The sequence below is a fragment of the Musca autumnalis genome, unplaced genomic scaffold (assembly GCF_047663935.1).
Source record: "Musca autumnalis isolate F117 unplaced genomic scaffold, ASM4766393v1 scaffold_2, whole genome shotgun sequence".
Classification (NCBI taxonomy): Eukaryota; Metazoa; Arthropoda; class Insecta; order Diptera; family Muscidae; genus Musca; species Musca autumnalis.
The window spans coordinates 83,396,428-83,410,501 of record NW_027411755.1 but is presented as its reverse complement, the minus strand read 5'-3'; the positions used below and the strand labels follow the sequence as shown (position 1 = coordinate 83,410,501).

Sequence of the window (14,074 nt, the reverse complement as noted above, 5' to 3'; positions counted from 1 at the left end):
TTTTGCGATTTTAAAAATAATGACGAATATCACAGCTTTGGTTTGGGACCTTCCAAAAGCAAAGTTTGACAATGGAAGTAAAAAATCCCATCATTACAATGATGTAAAGCAGGTTGGCGTAGGTATCCAAATAACGGAGATATCGCAATAGTCGGTAATACATTCCATTTTTCCACTTTTTTGGAAATCACGCTACAGGTCGCAATTTTAATTGGATCGTCACGAAATTTTGGGTGTTATTGGGCGACCCACAGAGGAAAAAACCTCTTGATTTTTGATAATGGTCGGATATTAGTCAGGGGTCGGAATGTGAAAAAAAATATTTGGAAAGAAGACCAACGTTTTATTTCAAAGTTAATATCTCCCTTCTGTAGGAGGTATATCGAAAGCAAAACCTGGCAAGGAAAGTAGAAAATATCACCTTTACAACGATGTGAAGTAGGTTGTCATAGGTGGTCAAACAACATTTTGGGGGTTGATGGGGTCTAACAGAGAAAGAAGCCTATTGATGGTTGGCATACATCCCACTTTTCCATTTTTTATTTGGGTTGTACTGTCGATGCACTTAAATGCGTTTCAAAAAAATTGGCCTGTGTTAATGAAGACATTCAGAGCAAAGGCGCTAAGCTATCCCAATTTTAATATTTTGAATTTTATTAGTCAAAAGCTTATGAACAGGGGTAGTGGTGTAGGGTATCACATAGTCGGCCCCGACCCGATTATAGCCTTGGCTCACTTGTTTTCAAATAATGTGGGTTACGCCTTTTGTGTTTTATGAAAATTACAGTATGCTGTTACGTCTTTTGGCATTTCTTGAATAGGATCGCTATTTTTAAACGCAGAACTTTGAAATTTTGCCAGAGCATGTATTTTAGCTTAATGTATCAGTTTCCACCAAAAAACGAATTTCGATTTTCATGTCGGTTACGTCTTCCGGCATTTATGGTGACGATATGCTCATTTTATGCAGATATGTACAAATATGTCAAAATATGCACGATATGCAAAAATTTCTGGGCCTAATTCGTTTTATTTTGTAATAAAACGAGTTTCTGTCTAATCAGATTTTCTCTACGACCATCCTAACCATATATGCATTTGCATAGGATTCCGCTGTCTATTCATTAATTGTATCACTTTCAAGCAAAATATCAGAAAAAAATAACATCACTAAAGTTTCCTTCGTATGTCGCCACATTCGTAATTTCTCGGAACGGAAATTTGCAATATTATACGGATATAAATAACTTCTTTTTTGCTTTATTTTTCTTCAAAATATATTTGTTTTTAACAATTTGTTGTTGGGAATGTGAATGTACTTTCTGTCGGTAAGTTAGCGACTACTTTTTTTGTTAAGTTAACGATACTTTTAGGTAGTTATCGACTTTATATACAGAAAAAATCAGTAAAATAAGTGTACAGAATAGCACTTACCGATAATTATCGCTATCTACCGAAAAATAACTATTTCGCCTGCAATAATTAATAGTATAGTATCCTCTTTGCCTAAAAAATGTGCTTGTGTCTTCCAGAGTAGAAGATACGCAACGAAATATTGATTTCAATAGTTTTTGTTGTACCTCCAAGTAAGGGGTGCTTTAGTTTTGTTCGGTTATATTTCCGACCCAAAATGCTTTTTGAATTTTAACTTTTGTTTATTAAATTCTGAATTCCTCACTTTATGTTTTCCCAATTATAAAGATATAGATAAATAAAAAGAAAAATAAAAATTAAATTTATAACATAGTTTTCTTAAAAAAAGATCATTTTAAAAAAATGTGCAGAGGGGGTGTTTTGGTTTGGCCGACACTGTACATACAAAACATATTATGCTATGTTTACATTTACGAAATCGACTCGATTTCATCTGTCAATTCCATAGCTCAAACGTCAAATGAAATCTCATCTGAAATCCATTGGATTTCATTTGACGTTTAACCTATGGATTTGACAGATGAAATCGAGTGGATTTCGTAAATGTAAACATAGCATTATACGGTCTGTCATAGTTCAATTTGTTCAACTTGCAATTGAATGCGCTCGACGTATTTCGGTAGTATTCATAAGAATACATGTGTTCTAATTTTTTCACCACACACGCTTTGGATATACGGACATATTTAGGCATTGGCCTTATATTTTGTGAAAATATTTCAATATATTTGTATACATCAAGTCTTACCCGGCGTTTAAAAATGTCAGTATTGGCCCCAGTTGTTCGGGTAACTAGGGAATAACTAGCAATTTTGCTGGCTACTGGTAAACACCCCTAGTTACCACCCAATCTACTCGCAATGTTATAGACTGGTGAGTTTAACATGGGGATGTCATAGGAAGGGGTCTATTGTCTCCTCACCGCATAACCAGTAACCACCCAATTCGATAGTCCTATGAAGGCAATTGTCTTCTCACTGCATTACCAGTAACCACCCAATTCGATAGTCGTGTGAAGGCAATCGTCTCTTCATTGCATTACCAGTAACCAGTCAATTCGGTAGTCAGAAATTATAGCCAAAATTACTAGTAAGTTGAAGTCAGATAAATGGATAAATGCATATATGTATGCATTAGCCACACTTTATTTTATTGCATGGTGTGCAAAAATTTTACAAATTACAATATAATCTTGTATAGTTATGGATATGACAGGTCCATCTTGATTCTTGATACTAGAAATACAGCGTTACTACTTGATACAGCGACTTATGTTTATTTGGTCCTTGGAATGTTTTTTTTCGTGTGTCCTTCAGATCATTTAAAAGTTCCTGAAATAAAATGTATACAAGTTTAATTATATGACGCGATAATGTATTCCGTCAAGATAGATATCAATACTTACCACTGATATACTGTAAATATTCTTCTTAAATTGTTCATCCTTTATACGATTTAGCTCGTAACACGTTCTTTTTTGCCATCTTAAATTTTTGCACAACAAACGCATCAAAATACGTTTTTTAATTATGAATAAACAATATGACAGAACATTTTTTTTATATTTTGTTAAAAAAAAGAAATAATCAAAGATTTATAGGTCATTTAGATATGAAATCATTAGCCGGATTTAGCCCATTATCAGGTTTTATTTGCTAAATCCAGCCAAAACCTACCAGATTTCCCATACAAACATAAATCCTCCTATTGAGTGGATTTGTTTTAAATCTGGCATAGATCCTCGTATACAACTCTGTTTTTTGCAACATGTTGCTAGAAAATACAAAAAGTTGCAAGCTGGCACAAGAAACAAGGTAGATGCACCGGTGAATTGCTACACTAAAAATGATTTAAAATATAAAAAATTGTAAACAAGGCGGGACAATTAAGTTTTTTTTTTTTTTTTTGATGTACAAAGTTGATTTTAGTCAACCAAGACTAATATTTATGAGGTCTAAAATAATTCTTTATTTGCTCTTTAGTTAGCATTAGTAGCACAATGTGCTAACATTTTCAATATTAAACAATAAATTTGTAATTTGACGCATGTTTTTTGAGACGAATTCAATTTACAAAAAATTCTTTTGACGTTTTAAATTCGATCAGATGGGCTGATGCATTTACCTTGGTAATTGTGCTATGAACAAAAATCAGCTGACTGCCATTTAAATCCTCCAAAATGTATATCTAAATGCAATGATATTTGTACTGGATTTATTAAATCCAGTCGAGGATTTACGGCTAGTCTAAATGAGCTATTAAATACATAAATATTGAAAAACTCAATTGTTAACAAATGTCAATAGATGGAGTTAAGCTCTGTTGTTACGATATCATAACAGCATTCTGTTAAGTAGTTTACCATTTCAGGCGTTTTTAACCGCCAAGTTCATATTCAATGAACTGGAAACTGCTATGGAATACAATCCCGAGTCCAACTTTTTGCTTTCCTACAATTTGTATAAGTCGAATTACGCTTTAATGGGGTTTTTATCATTAACATAGCCCTGTTGTTGGTAAAATGTTTATATACTTTGTTTCATAAACATTTGCGCATTATGTATCTTTTCCAGTCTTTACAGTTCTATGTCTTTGAAAAAATGTCGAAAAGAGATTACAAGAGAGAAACATTGTCGATTACACTATCCATTGGTAGTCTATAAAATAGTCAATATATTACACGCCGCATTACCTGGAACTAGTGAATTGATATGATAGGCAGGAAAGCCCATTTCCAGTGTCAAAAGCAGGCTATAAGCTATTTTGGGTGCCATTTTTGGGTGTAAAGTAACTAGGTACATAACTATGCCAAAGTTGACAATTGCTATTTATTGAACAACTGGGGCAAGACAATAGCAAAAATACAAACCTTTTTCACAAATACTTTTATAAATTTTTATATATGTATAGAGAAAAGTATGAATGTATTGGTGAAAATGGTTTGTAACTTTGCTATTGTCTTGCCAATACTGGCATTTGTAAACGCAGGGTAACGGCCTAAAATATTTTACATACAGTGATACAGAAAAGTATACATACACCTTACAAAAATGCAGTTTATGCAAAACGTTTTGGTTTTTATAGCAACATAATTACACATATGTATTTTAATATAATCCGTTTATTTATTGCAATTAAAGAATTTCAATTTTCACAACACATAAATGTATACATACACCATAAAACTATTTGCATTTCTGGTAAAATAACTCAAAACAATTTCATTGTGATATCGTTCATTGTTTAGTATTAAGCGCATTTAATGAATTTTTGATCGAATAAATGCTTACCACTGCACCACCGAGTCATATAATCTTCAGATAGAAAAATGTCCCACATTTGTTCAAATGTGACTGAGGCATCACTTAGAAGTGTATGCACACGCGATAAAAGATAATCATAATAATGCTATAGGTATTGTTTGTGTAATTCGCCAACGATCATCTTTTATCTTCCTTGGCGTGTCTCCGGAGTAACGCCTTAGGTGAGGGAGTGAGAAACTCACTTCCAAATACTGGCAGGGTTAAGGTGCGAACACAATGAGAAATTCACGCTTATCCAAGCATCAATTTATGTAAAAGAATAAAGAAATGTAGGATCGCATTTTAATTAGGTAGTATCTCCCCTTTATTCTTTTACATGAAATTGAGCGTGAAGTAAGCGGCATATTTCATTGTGCTTGCAGCTTTACTGGGTATTAGAGGTGTTATAAGTAATGGCTTGATTTTGGTCATTGTGGAGGTAATATAGTGTGGGATATTTGTTTTGTTTCAAGAGTAGAATGGTCCGACAATGTCATTCAGACATTCCGAAGGAATTTATTGTTTGCCAGGTCATCGGAAATGGGTGGACTTAGCAGTAGAGTGTGGTCTTTTAGTATACAGCGATCTATGAGGAAAAATTTTCTACAAACTATATTATCACCCAGCCACAAAATATATTACGAAAATAACCGATATGAGTCCTTTAAATGGGAACTTTCCGTGAAGATCTATAGTCAGTAGACTTGATACATAGAAAATCGCTTTCATACGGGTCTGAGAGGGGAAACGTGATCCCCTGCCAAGTAAACTACTTATAAACTTGCATATTCGATGAAAAATGCATTAAATGCACTTAATACTAAACAATTGACGATATTCCACTGCAAAAGCGAGTCATATAATCATCAGATAGAAAAATGTCCCATATTTGTTCAAATGTGTTGAATTCTTAAATTAAATGTAAACCATCGCCTTTTAAGCGACTCACACGCGATAAAAGACAATCGTAATAATGCTATAGGCATTATTTGTGTAATTCACCAACGATCATCTTTTATCTTGTTTGGCGTGTCTCCGGAGTGACGTCTTAGGCGAGGGAGTGAGAAACTCTCTTCCAAATGCTGGCAGAGTTACTGCGTATTAAAGGTGTTACAAGTATTGCCTTGATTTTGGTCGTTGTGGAGGTAATATAGTGTGGGATATTTGTTTTGTTTCGAGAGTAGAATGGTCCGACAATGTAATCCAGACATTCCGAAGGCATTTATTGTTTGCCAGGTCACCGGAAATGGATAGACTAAGCAGTAGAGCGAAGTCATTTAGTATACATCGATCTTTGTTTGAGGAAAATTTTTCTACAAACTATAAATTAACACGATTTATCACCCAGCCGCAAAATATATGACGAAAATAACCGATATGAGTCCTTTAAATGGGAACTTTCCATGAAGATCTATAGTCAGTAGCCTTGCAACATAGAAAATCGCATTCATACGGGCCTGAGCGGGGAAATGTGATCCCCTGCCAAGTAAACTACTTATAAACTTGTATATTCGATGAAAAAATGCATTAAATGCACTTAATACTAAACAATGAACGTGAGTTATTTTACGAGCAATGCAAATAGTTTTAAGGTGTAAGAATACTTTTCTGAGTTGTGAAAATTGTAATAAAAAAAACGTATTATATTAAAATAAATTTGTGTAATTATTGTTATTATGTCACCAAGGAGCCACCGATATCTTCCACTATGTGGTAAGTTTTTCCTTTGAAAATTTAAATTTTTATGTTTATGACCATCTGTGCTGCAGTGATGCACTAAAGGCAATGACGATCCACATTTGTACACATATTGTCTGTATTTCGTCTTATTTTCATTCGAAAATACATGCCAACTCTAAAAAGTTATAAATGATTACCTTTTAACATGTTCATTTTACTTGGCTTACGTGTACTGCTATTATTTTGCACACAAAAAACCTTCCTGAGCAGAAAACGTTAATGGTGTTTCTTAATAGTTGCATATTAATGTAAACTATTTTAGTCCTTGAGGTCTGGAACCTTATAAGCATTCGCCTGATGCAGATTGCTTTAAGGATTTATAGCTGCATTATTGAAATTTTCGTGCATAGCAGTTCCGCATTGCTATTATTTTTCACGCAACTGTATGTTCAGTTTTATGTTTAGCAAATGAAAGATTCAAAATTTGAATTCATCTGCGAGATATGTACATACATATCTATGAGTAAAAAAATTGTGTTATAGTTTTTAGGGGATATTCGATTACGAACTTTGCATGCTGTACTTACATATGAAGTATGACTCAAAACACTTTGCAAACTTATTTACCAAATACAATTTATTTTTTTATTACTTTTCACATGTTGTTCTTTTTTTCGAATTAAGCTATAACTAACACCTTCTACCGCGATATCTACCATCAATCAAAATTAAATCTTCGTTTGCCATCAAAACGGTATCCGTAAGCAGCTGCGTTTTTTGTATCCACTAATGCTGGATTTCGATGCTTGAAGAAACTTCCATGAGCATGGGCAGGCCGAGAAGCACCATTTGGCACACCATCTACTTCTCTGGGATAGAATGCTTCAAACATTCCTTCTGGTGGTAACACAGAAGCAATTTTCTTATCACTTGGATCGTATGCATTTGTTGACGATATAAGACTCTTTAGTGCACAAATTAATAGAATGACATGCGTGAAACTTTTCACAGAAATCATTTGAAAGGCCTTGTTGAAAATGGAACTGGATTGCATATTAAAACGTCTTTCTCTAGTAAGCCAGTGAATGACAATATAAAAACTACTTTGTTTAATACAAAAACGTGTTACTTGGCTCCGTGGTGTCTACGAATGTAACTTGTTTGCTGGCGTGCGTCAGATAATCGACTGACTTACGGTCTACTTTCGGCGTTATGGTATTTCATTTTACCATATTCAACTCGATTTCGGTTTTTGGGCTCGGCGCAGTTTACAGAGTGAATTGTTGTTTGGTCGGTGGCGTTACCGTTGGCTGCTGTGTTTAAGTTGTATTCATTTGTAGCACAACATCAAAGACATTTATTTAATTTGCTAATTACTTTTGCCATTACGTAGTTGTTTCGGTTTCTTTAGTTGTGGCTAAAGTATTTTGTTGTTTGTATTTATATTTTACTGGTACACAAAACTATACAAAACAAAAGACTTAAGAAGCGAACACAATTGAAAACCGTCGTATAAAGGGAAATGGGTAAACATTTATTGTACATATTTTATTGAATAGTTTTACTTATGTTTTTTATTAATTTCAGATTTGATATGTGAATTAAAACAATAGACGGAAATAATTATGATTAAAAAAGAATTACAAAAAAACTAAACAAATTTTTAATTTATTCCATCTATCAAAGGGCCCACCTCTATTTTCTGGCATTACCTTTCCGCGAATAAAAAATCTTGAAATAGAGAAGTTACTGAACGTGGGGAAAAATCTTGAAGCCTGAAAAATAATAAGACATCAGCCATCTACTAAAGACTACTAGCTTTAGTATTTTTTTATTTAGATTAATGCCCTTGGTGTCTTCTTTAATAACCATGACACTCTGTTAGTGTACAACTCAATGAAACGTTCAAAATTTTAAGTTTTACAATATTTTCATATTGGGAGCCAAATTGAGAACCGCAAACATTCTGGATTGAAGGCCGACCACGAGGCCTTCAATCCAGAATGTTTGCGGTTCAATCTCTGACCAGAATATCTATATTTTCGGCGGTGTAAGTAATATTGGCTTATATGTATATCCCGAAGACACGCCGTTCGGACTCGGCGATAAATAGTAGGTCGGTTATCATTAAGCCCATATGAATGGACGCGCATTCATGATACGAGAGAAGTCTCCCTTGTACCTTCGGGGATGTTGTGGGATCATACATATGTATGTATGTATGTTTGTATGTATTTTTTTAATCAAATTTGCGCGGAAATATTGAGTTTCTTCCGGTGTGTGGTTGACCGTCTTTTAGGGGTCGATTATGGATAGCAACCCAACTCCAGTTGTATTGTCTACAGCAAATTTAATACTAGAAATTTCCTTTTCCTTTTTCCACTATATTATGGAGGGTATAATTAAATTTGTTATTCCGTTTGTATATATATCCCAGATGGGACAAGAGAGACTGATCTCATACCAATGAGTGCACCCCGATTCATATTAGCCCAATGAAATGGGACCTATCGCCGAGTCCGAACGGTGTGTCTTAAGACACCACTAGTAGAGAAGCTTTACATGGCTGAAATAATCAGAAAATGTCGCCAACATTACTGAGGGGTATTTTGCCACCGTTGATTTTTTTTTTTTGTACCACATCGAAATATTCGTTGGAGACCTTATAAAGTATACATATACTAGCAAATTACCCGCAACTTCGTATGCGGAAAGAAGATAAATACAAATAAACAATATTTAAAATGAAAATGGCGAACACTGTTTTTTACGGATACTTATTTCAATTGATTTTTAATTCCATTTAAGTGCAGTTCGTACCCCATTAGTTATTGATTTATCCGTTCGCTAAATACCCCCACTAAATTTCAAAATCCCAGCTCAACCACTTTACTCAATAACAATTTGTACCAAATTCTAATTCAACCATTTAGAAGTTCCATAGTACGTATTTCCAAAATAACATCAATTTCTCAATCCTATACACCAACACTGACCCTAATACCAATTTTTACAGCTCTATTTCTGCTTGAAATTAATACCATTTACTACCATACTCGTGACTCGTATTTCTATAAACACCTCCATCTCAACCCTACACACTAACACTAACCATAATCCCAAAATTCAGAATTCCAGTCTATATTTTAGAAAATACAAAATGGTTCCAAATTTATTTCTATTTATTTTGTACAATTTAGTACACATAAATTCGAATTTCCGAAACTACCTCTCTATAACAATCTTATTAGATAATCTTAATTCCTAAGTTCATGAATCCAGCTCTATCCAACCACCGGAATGCAAATTGTATCAAATTTTAGTACTTTTTGTACCCATAAGTACGAATTTCTAAAACGACCTCAATCCTACATCCCAACAATAATCTTAATTCCGAATATCAGGATCCCAGCTCTATCCTTTCACCAAAATACAAATTGTTCCAAGTTTACTTTTCGTACACATAAGTACGAATTTCTAAAATTTCCTCAATCCTATATACTAAAAATAATATTAATTCCAAATTTCAGGATACCAGCTCTATCCGATCACCCAAATCCGAATTGTACCATATTTGGTACCAATTATTACTTTTCGTACCCATAAGTAGCAATTTTCAAAAACTACCTCAATCTTACACTCCCACAGTAATCTCAATTCCAAATTTCAGGATTCTAGCTCTATCTGTTCAGTACTTTTCGTACCCATAAGTACGAAATTCGAAAACTACTTCAATCCCAAACTACAGCAATAATCTTAATTCCAAATTTCAAGATTCCAGTTCTATCCGATCTCCCATATACAAATTGTACCAAACTTAGTACCATTTTTTACTTTTCGAACCCGTAAGTAAGAATTTCTAAATCTACCTCAATCCTCCACTCCAACAGTTATCTCAATTCTAAATTTCAGGATTCCAGCTCTATCCGACCACCCAAATACAAATTTATTACAATTTAGTATTTTTCGTACCCATAAGTACGAATTTCCGAAACTACCTCCATATTTCAACCCTACAACCTAACAGTAAACATATGGTCTGTTCCAGAACTACAAGAATCTAAAAATTTTTACTATTTTTTCCGATAACATAAAGGAAAAAATGCTATCGTAGTAAAAAATAGTAGCTTCTTGCAGGTTCTGGAACAGAGCAATAATTGCAAATTTAAGGATTTCAGCTCTATCCATTCACCCAAATCCAAATTGTACCAAATTTAGTACCTTTCATATACATTCCCAACCCTACTTCTCAACCTTGATTCTCATTCTAAATTTCAAGCTATTAGCTCTATCCGTTCACATAATACCAAACGGTACCAAATTTAGTACATGTTAGCAGTTTTCGTACAGTTACCGTTCGAATTTCTAAACCCCTTTTGTACATCTATCGCACGTTCCTTCAGTGACTCTCATTTCAATATTTAGTACCTTTTAGTACCGTTCTAGTTCGAATTTGCAAAAACCCAGCCATATCTGATACCTTCGGACCAAGAGAGAACCTTTCCGAACATTCATAGAACGTAGGTTCTCTATCGTTTTCAGTAGTTTTGTCATTGATTCCGATAAAAAAAATGATGTTCCTGGTTCTGATTACTAAAATAGCATAAAAAGCGAAAATTTTGAAAATTATTAATCGATTATTGTGGCGCATCATTTTCAATGCTCAGTTTACAAATGCTCATTTTTTGTTTTCCGATAACATTTTAGTATAACGGTACTGTAAACGGACTATTTTTGTATGCCATTTAAACTAGTTTCCAAGTTAACAACGAATTCATTTTTTATTTCAGGTTGCATCATTTTCAGTGACAGTCACTGTATATGGTCAGACAAATAAAAGAGAGAATCCCTGTTCTGTAAAAAAAATTTGTCCACAAAAGCTCACAAGTTGTGCAATAACAAAATACACAAATATGTTCATAATTTGCAAAACCGCAGAGTGAAGATCGATATTGGTTGTATTTTGGAGTAGTTCATCTTGGAGCCAAACTTCACGGTGGCTAAAATACTTCTCGATATTTTTCTGAAGTAACGTCCTTATAAGTGGTGTGAGGAAGTTCGTTCGGTCTTTAAGAAGCTTCCATTGATATAAGCGAAGTCTTCCCGTTTTATCTTCGGAGATGTTTTTGGGAAATATGTAGTTTCTATTCTGAATGACATTGTTACGAATGTAACTGATATGTTTAAGGGATTATGGTCACTCGCAAATTTTACAAAATCGAAAAAAAATTTCTGGCTAATTTTAAAGTACAGGTAGAATAGAATATGTTGTATACAATTTCGAGTCGATAGGACAAAAATTAGCTGAGATATGAGCGTTAGGCCATGTTAATATTATAGCCTTTTGCAGGGTTAACCTTCTTAATGAGGATTTATTTGAAGTATACACAAAAGAATTGACATCTGAAACCCAATCAAGAAGGAAAATTTCAAGTTATATTAGGGGTATCTTTTTACTTACTAAATGTTGCTGAAACATTTTTTCAGCAACTTTTCCTTTATACAACTTTCAAAATCTGCAACATTAATAATAATTATTACTAATTATCACGTAAAAAGACACAGCTGTTATCAGAAGCGAACTGTGTGAATTCCAGGATCTGTTCAAGAAGAATTCCATGTCAATTGAATCGTTAAATTCGGTTAAATACGTACATGTCGTAAAATTACATTTGATCTGTTCCGTTACTTTTGAAAATGGTAAAACCCGCAAAAGTAGTAAAAGTTTTAAATTGCTCCCATATGAATTTCTAAAAAGGTTTGGTAGATTTCTTTCCTTATGTCCCGGTTCACACTGGCGTCACTTTCATTATAAAATTTCATGAAATTAGTCGTTCTTAGTCCCGGTCCACACTAGAGTGATTTCATTGAAAAAATTGCATGAAATTATGTGTCTCTAGATCGACCTCCATAGTAGAATAAAATCATAAAATTGCTGTAGTGGGGAATTCGATTTAAGAACACCTAATTTCATGAATCTTTTTAATGAAATTCACGTTAGTGTGGACCGGGACTTAGATCGAATTCCCCACTAAGGCCAAGTTTACACTTACGCTCCAAAATCCACTGGATTTCACGAAATCCTGAAATACACCCTGGTGTGTACACTAATTTTTTTCTTGATTTCAAACATATCACAATAATCAAGGTAGATGCAAATGCGCAGCTGATCGAACATGAATTTTCGAAAAAAAGTTGTTGTAAATTGAATTAATCATCAAAAAATTACAACAATATAGAACTTTACTGCTTTATTTCGAAAATGATCGTAAAATTACCTATATATCGTATTAATTGTTTATAATACTAAGAAATAAAAAACTAAAAAATGATTTTATCGTTGAGACATTACAATAATAATTTTTGATAGATAAAAGTTGTGTTCAGAAACTGCAAAATATTACTACTTGCAGTATTTTCCCCGTTTAGTGCTAGAAATACGTTCCAGTACTCCGAAATCTAGCAAGACTTGCACTTGTTTTTGAATAAAAGCCTCTTCTCCTGTTCTCTGCTATAAAAATTTGGCCAAGTAAAAACTAGCAGCATGTTTTTTGGCATCTGAACACGATGGCTGATACGCTGATTTTGGCATTTTTGCTGGAGTTTTTGCAATTTCCGTCATTTTTCGTTCCCGTATTTTTTAAGAAATTTGTATGGGGAAGCAATTTTTGACAATTCGGTCTATTTTCTAACATTACCATTAAAAAAAGAACGGGAACATAATGAAAATAGCATTGTAACAATGTAATTTAATATTTTTTCACATTGTTTACAAATTTTGATATTAACATATTTTGTTCCAGCAATTCGCACATCTACCTTGTTTATTGTGATACGTGAAAAGTGTTGCAACTTTTGGTACTTTTTAAGGCAAAAGCAAAGTTGTATATCATGTGTACTGTGATTTCGATGTTGATTTCGCTGAAATCACGAAATGAGATGATTTCATTTTTGTATGCGAAATCATGATAAATTTTGCGTGATTCCGCGCGAAATCACGAAACGCCTTCGAAATCACGAAAAGACGCCGAATGTAAACCAAACATAAAACAATTGTATGATTTTACTCTACTATGGAACTATGTAGATTTCTTTCCTTATGTCACGGTCCACACTAGCATGAATTTCATTAAAAAATTTCATGAAATTAGGCGTTCTTAGTTCGAATTCCCCACTACAACATTTTTATGATTTTACTCTACTATGGAAGTCGATCTAGAAACGCATAATTTCATGATTTTTTTCATGAACTCAATTAGCCTGGACCGTGTTTATATTATAGCCTTTTGCAGGGTTAACCTTCTTAATGCTGATTTATTTGACGTATAGGCAAAGGAATTGACATTTGAAACCCAGTGGGTTTGTTAAATCCGCTTATATATAAACGAACTATAATAGTAGCCATTCAAAATGTTATTATATAAACATGGCCTAAGTTAGATTAGATGAATTTTCGTCAATTTAAAAATTTGAATTGTAACGTATTGAGCAGTTAAGGCCTAGGTACATAAGCTGCTTTGCCTGGTTGCTTGCTTTCCTGCTTCATTTTTGACATAATAAAAATAAAAGAATAAAGGAGGCCGAGCAAATTTCGAACTGGGTTGCCCTTTTCTTTATTAGTATTTTATCAGAAGCAAGCAAGGCAACCAGGCTAAAGT

General features: G+C 33.6%; 1 protein-coding gene across 1 annotated transcript; it reads right to left on the bottom strand.

Annotated features, from left to right (window-relative positions):
- Positions 1-7,091: 7,091 nt before the first annotated feature.
- LOC141392925 (uncharacterized) lies at positions 7,092-7,548 on the bottom strand. Its single transcript, XM_073965895.1, has one exon. It carries the CDS (start codon positions 7,468-7,470, stop codon positions 7,135-7,137), a length of 336 nt encoding a protein of 111 aa, XP_073821996.1. The 5' UTR covers positions 7,471-7,548; the 3' UTR covers positions 7,092-7,134.
- Positions 7,549-14,074: the final 6,526 nt, after the last annotated feature.

What these genes read in the sequence shown, in the direction of transcription:
- LOC141392925 (XM_073965895.1), bottom strand. Translation starts at nt 7,470, where the DNA reads ATGCAATCCAGTTCCATTTTCAACAAGGCCTTTCAAATGATTTCTGTG.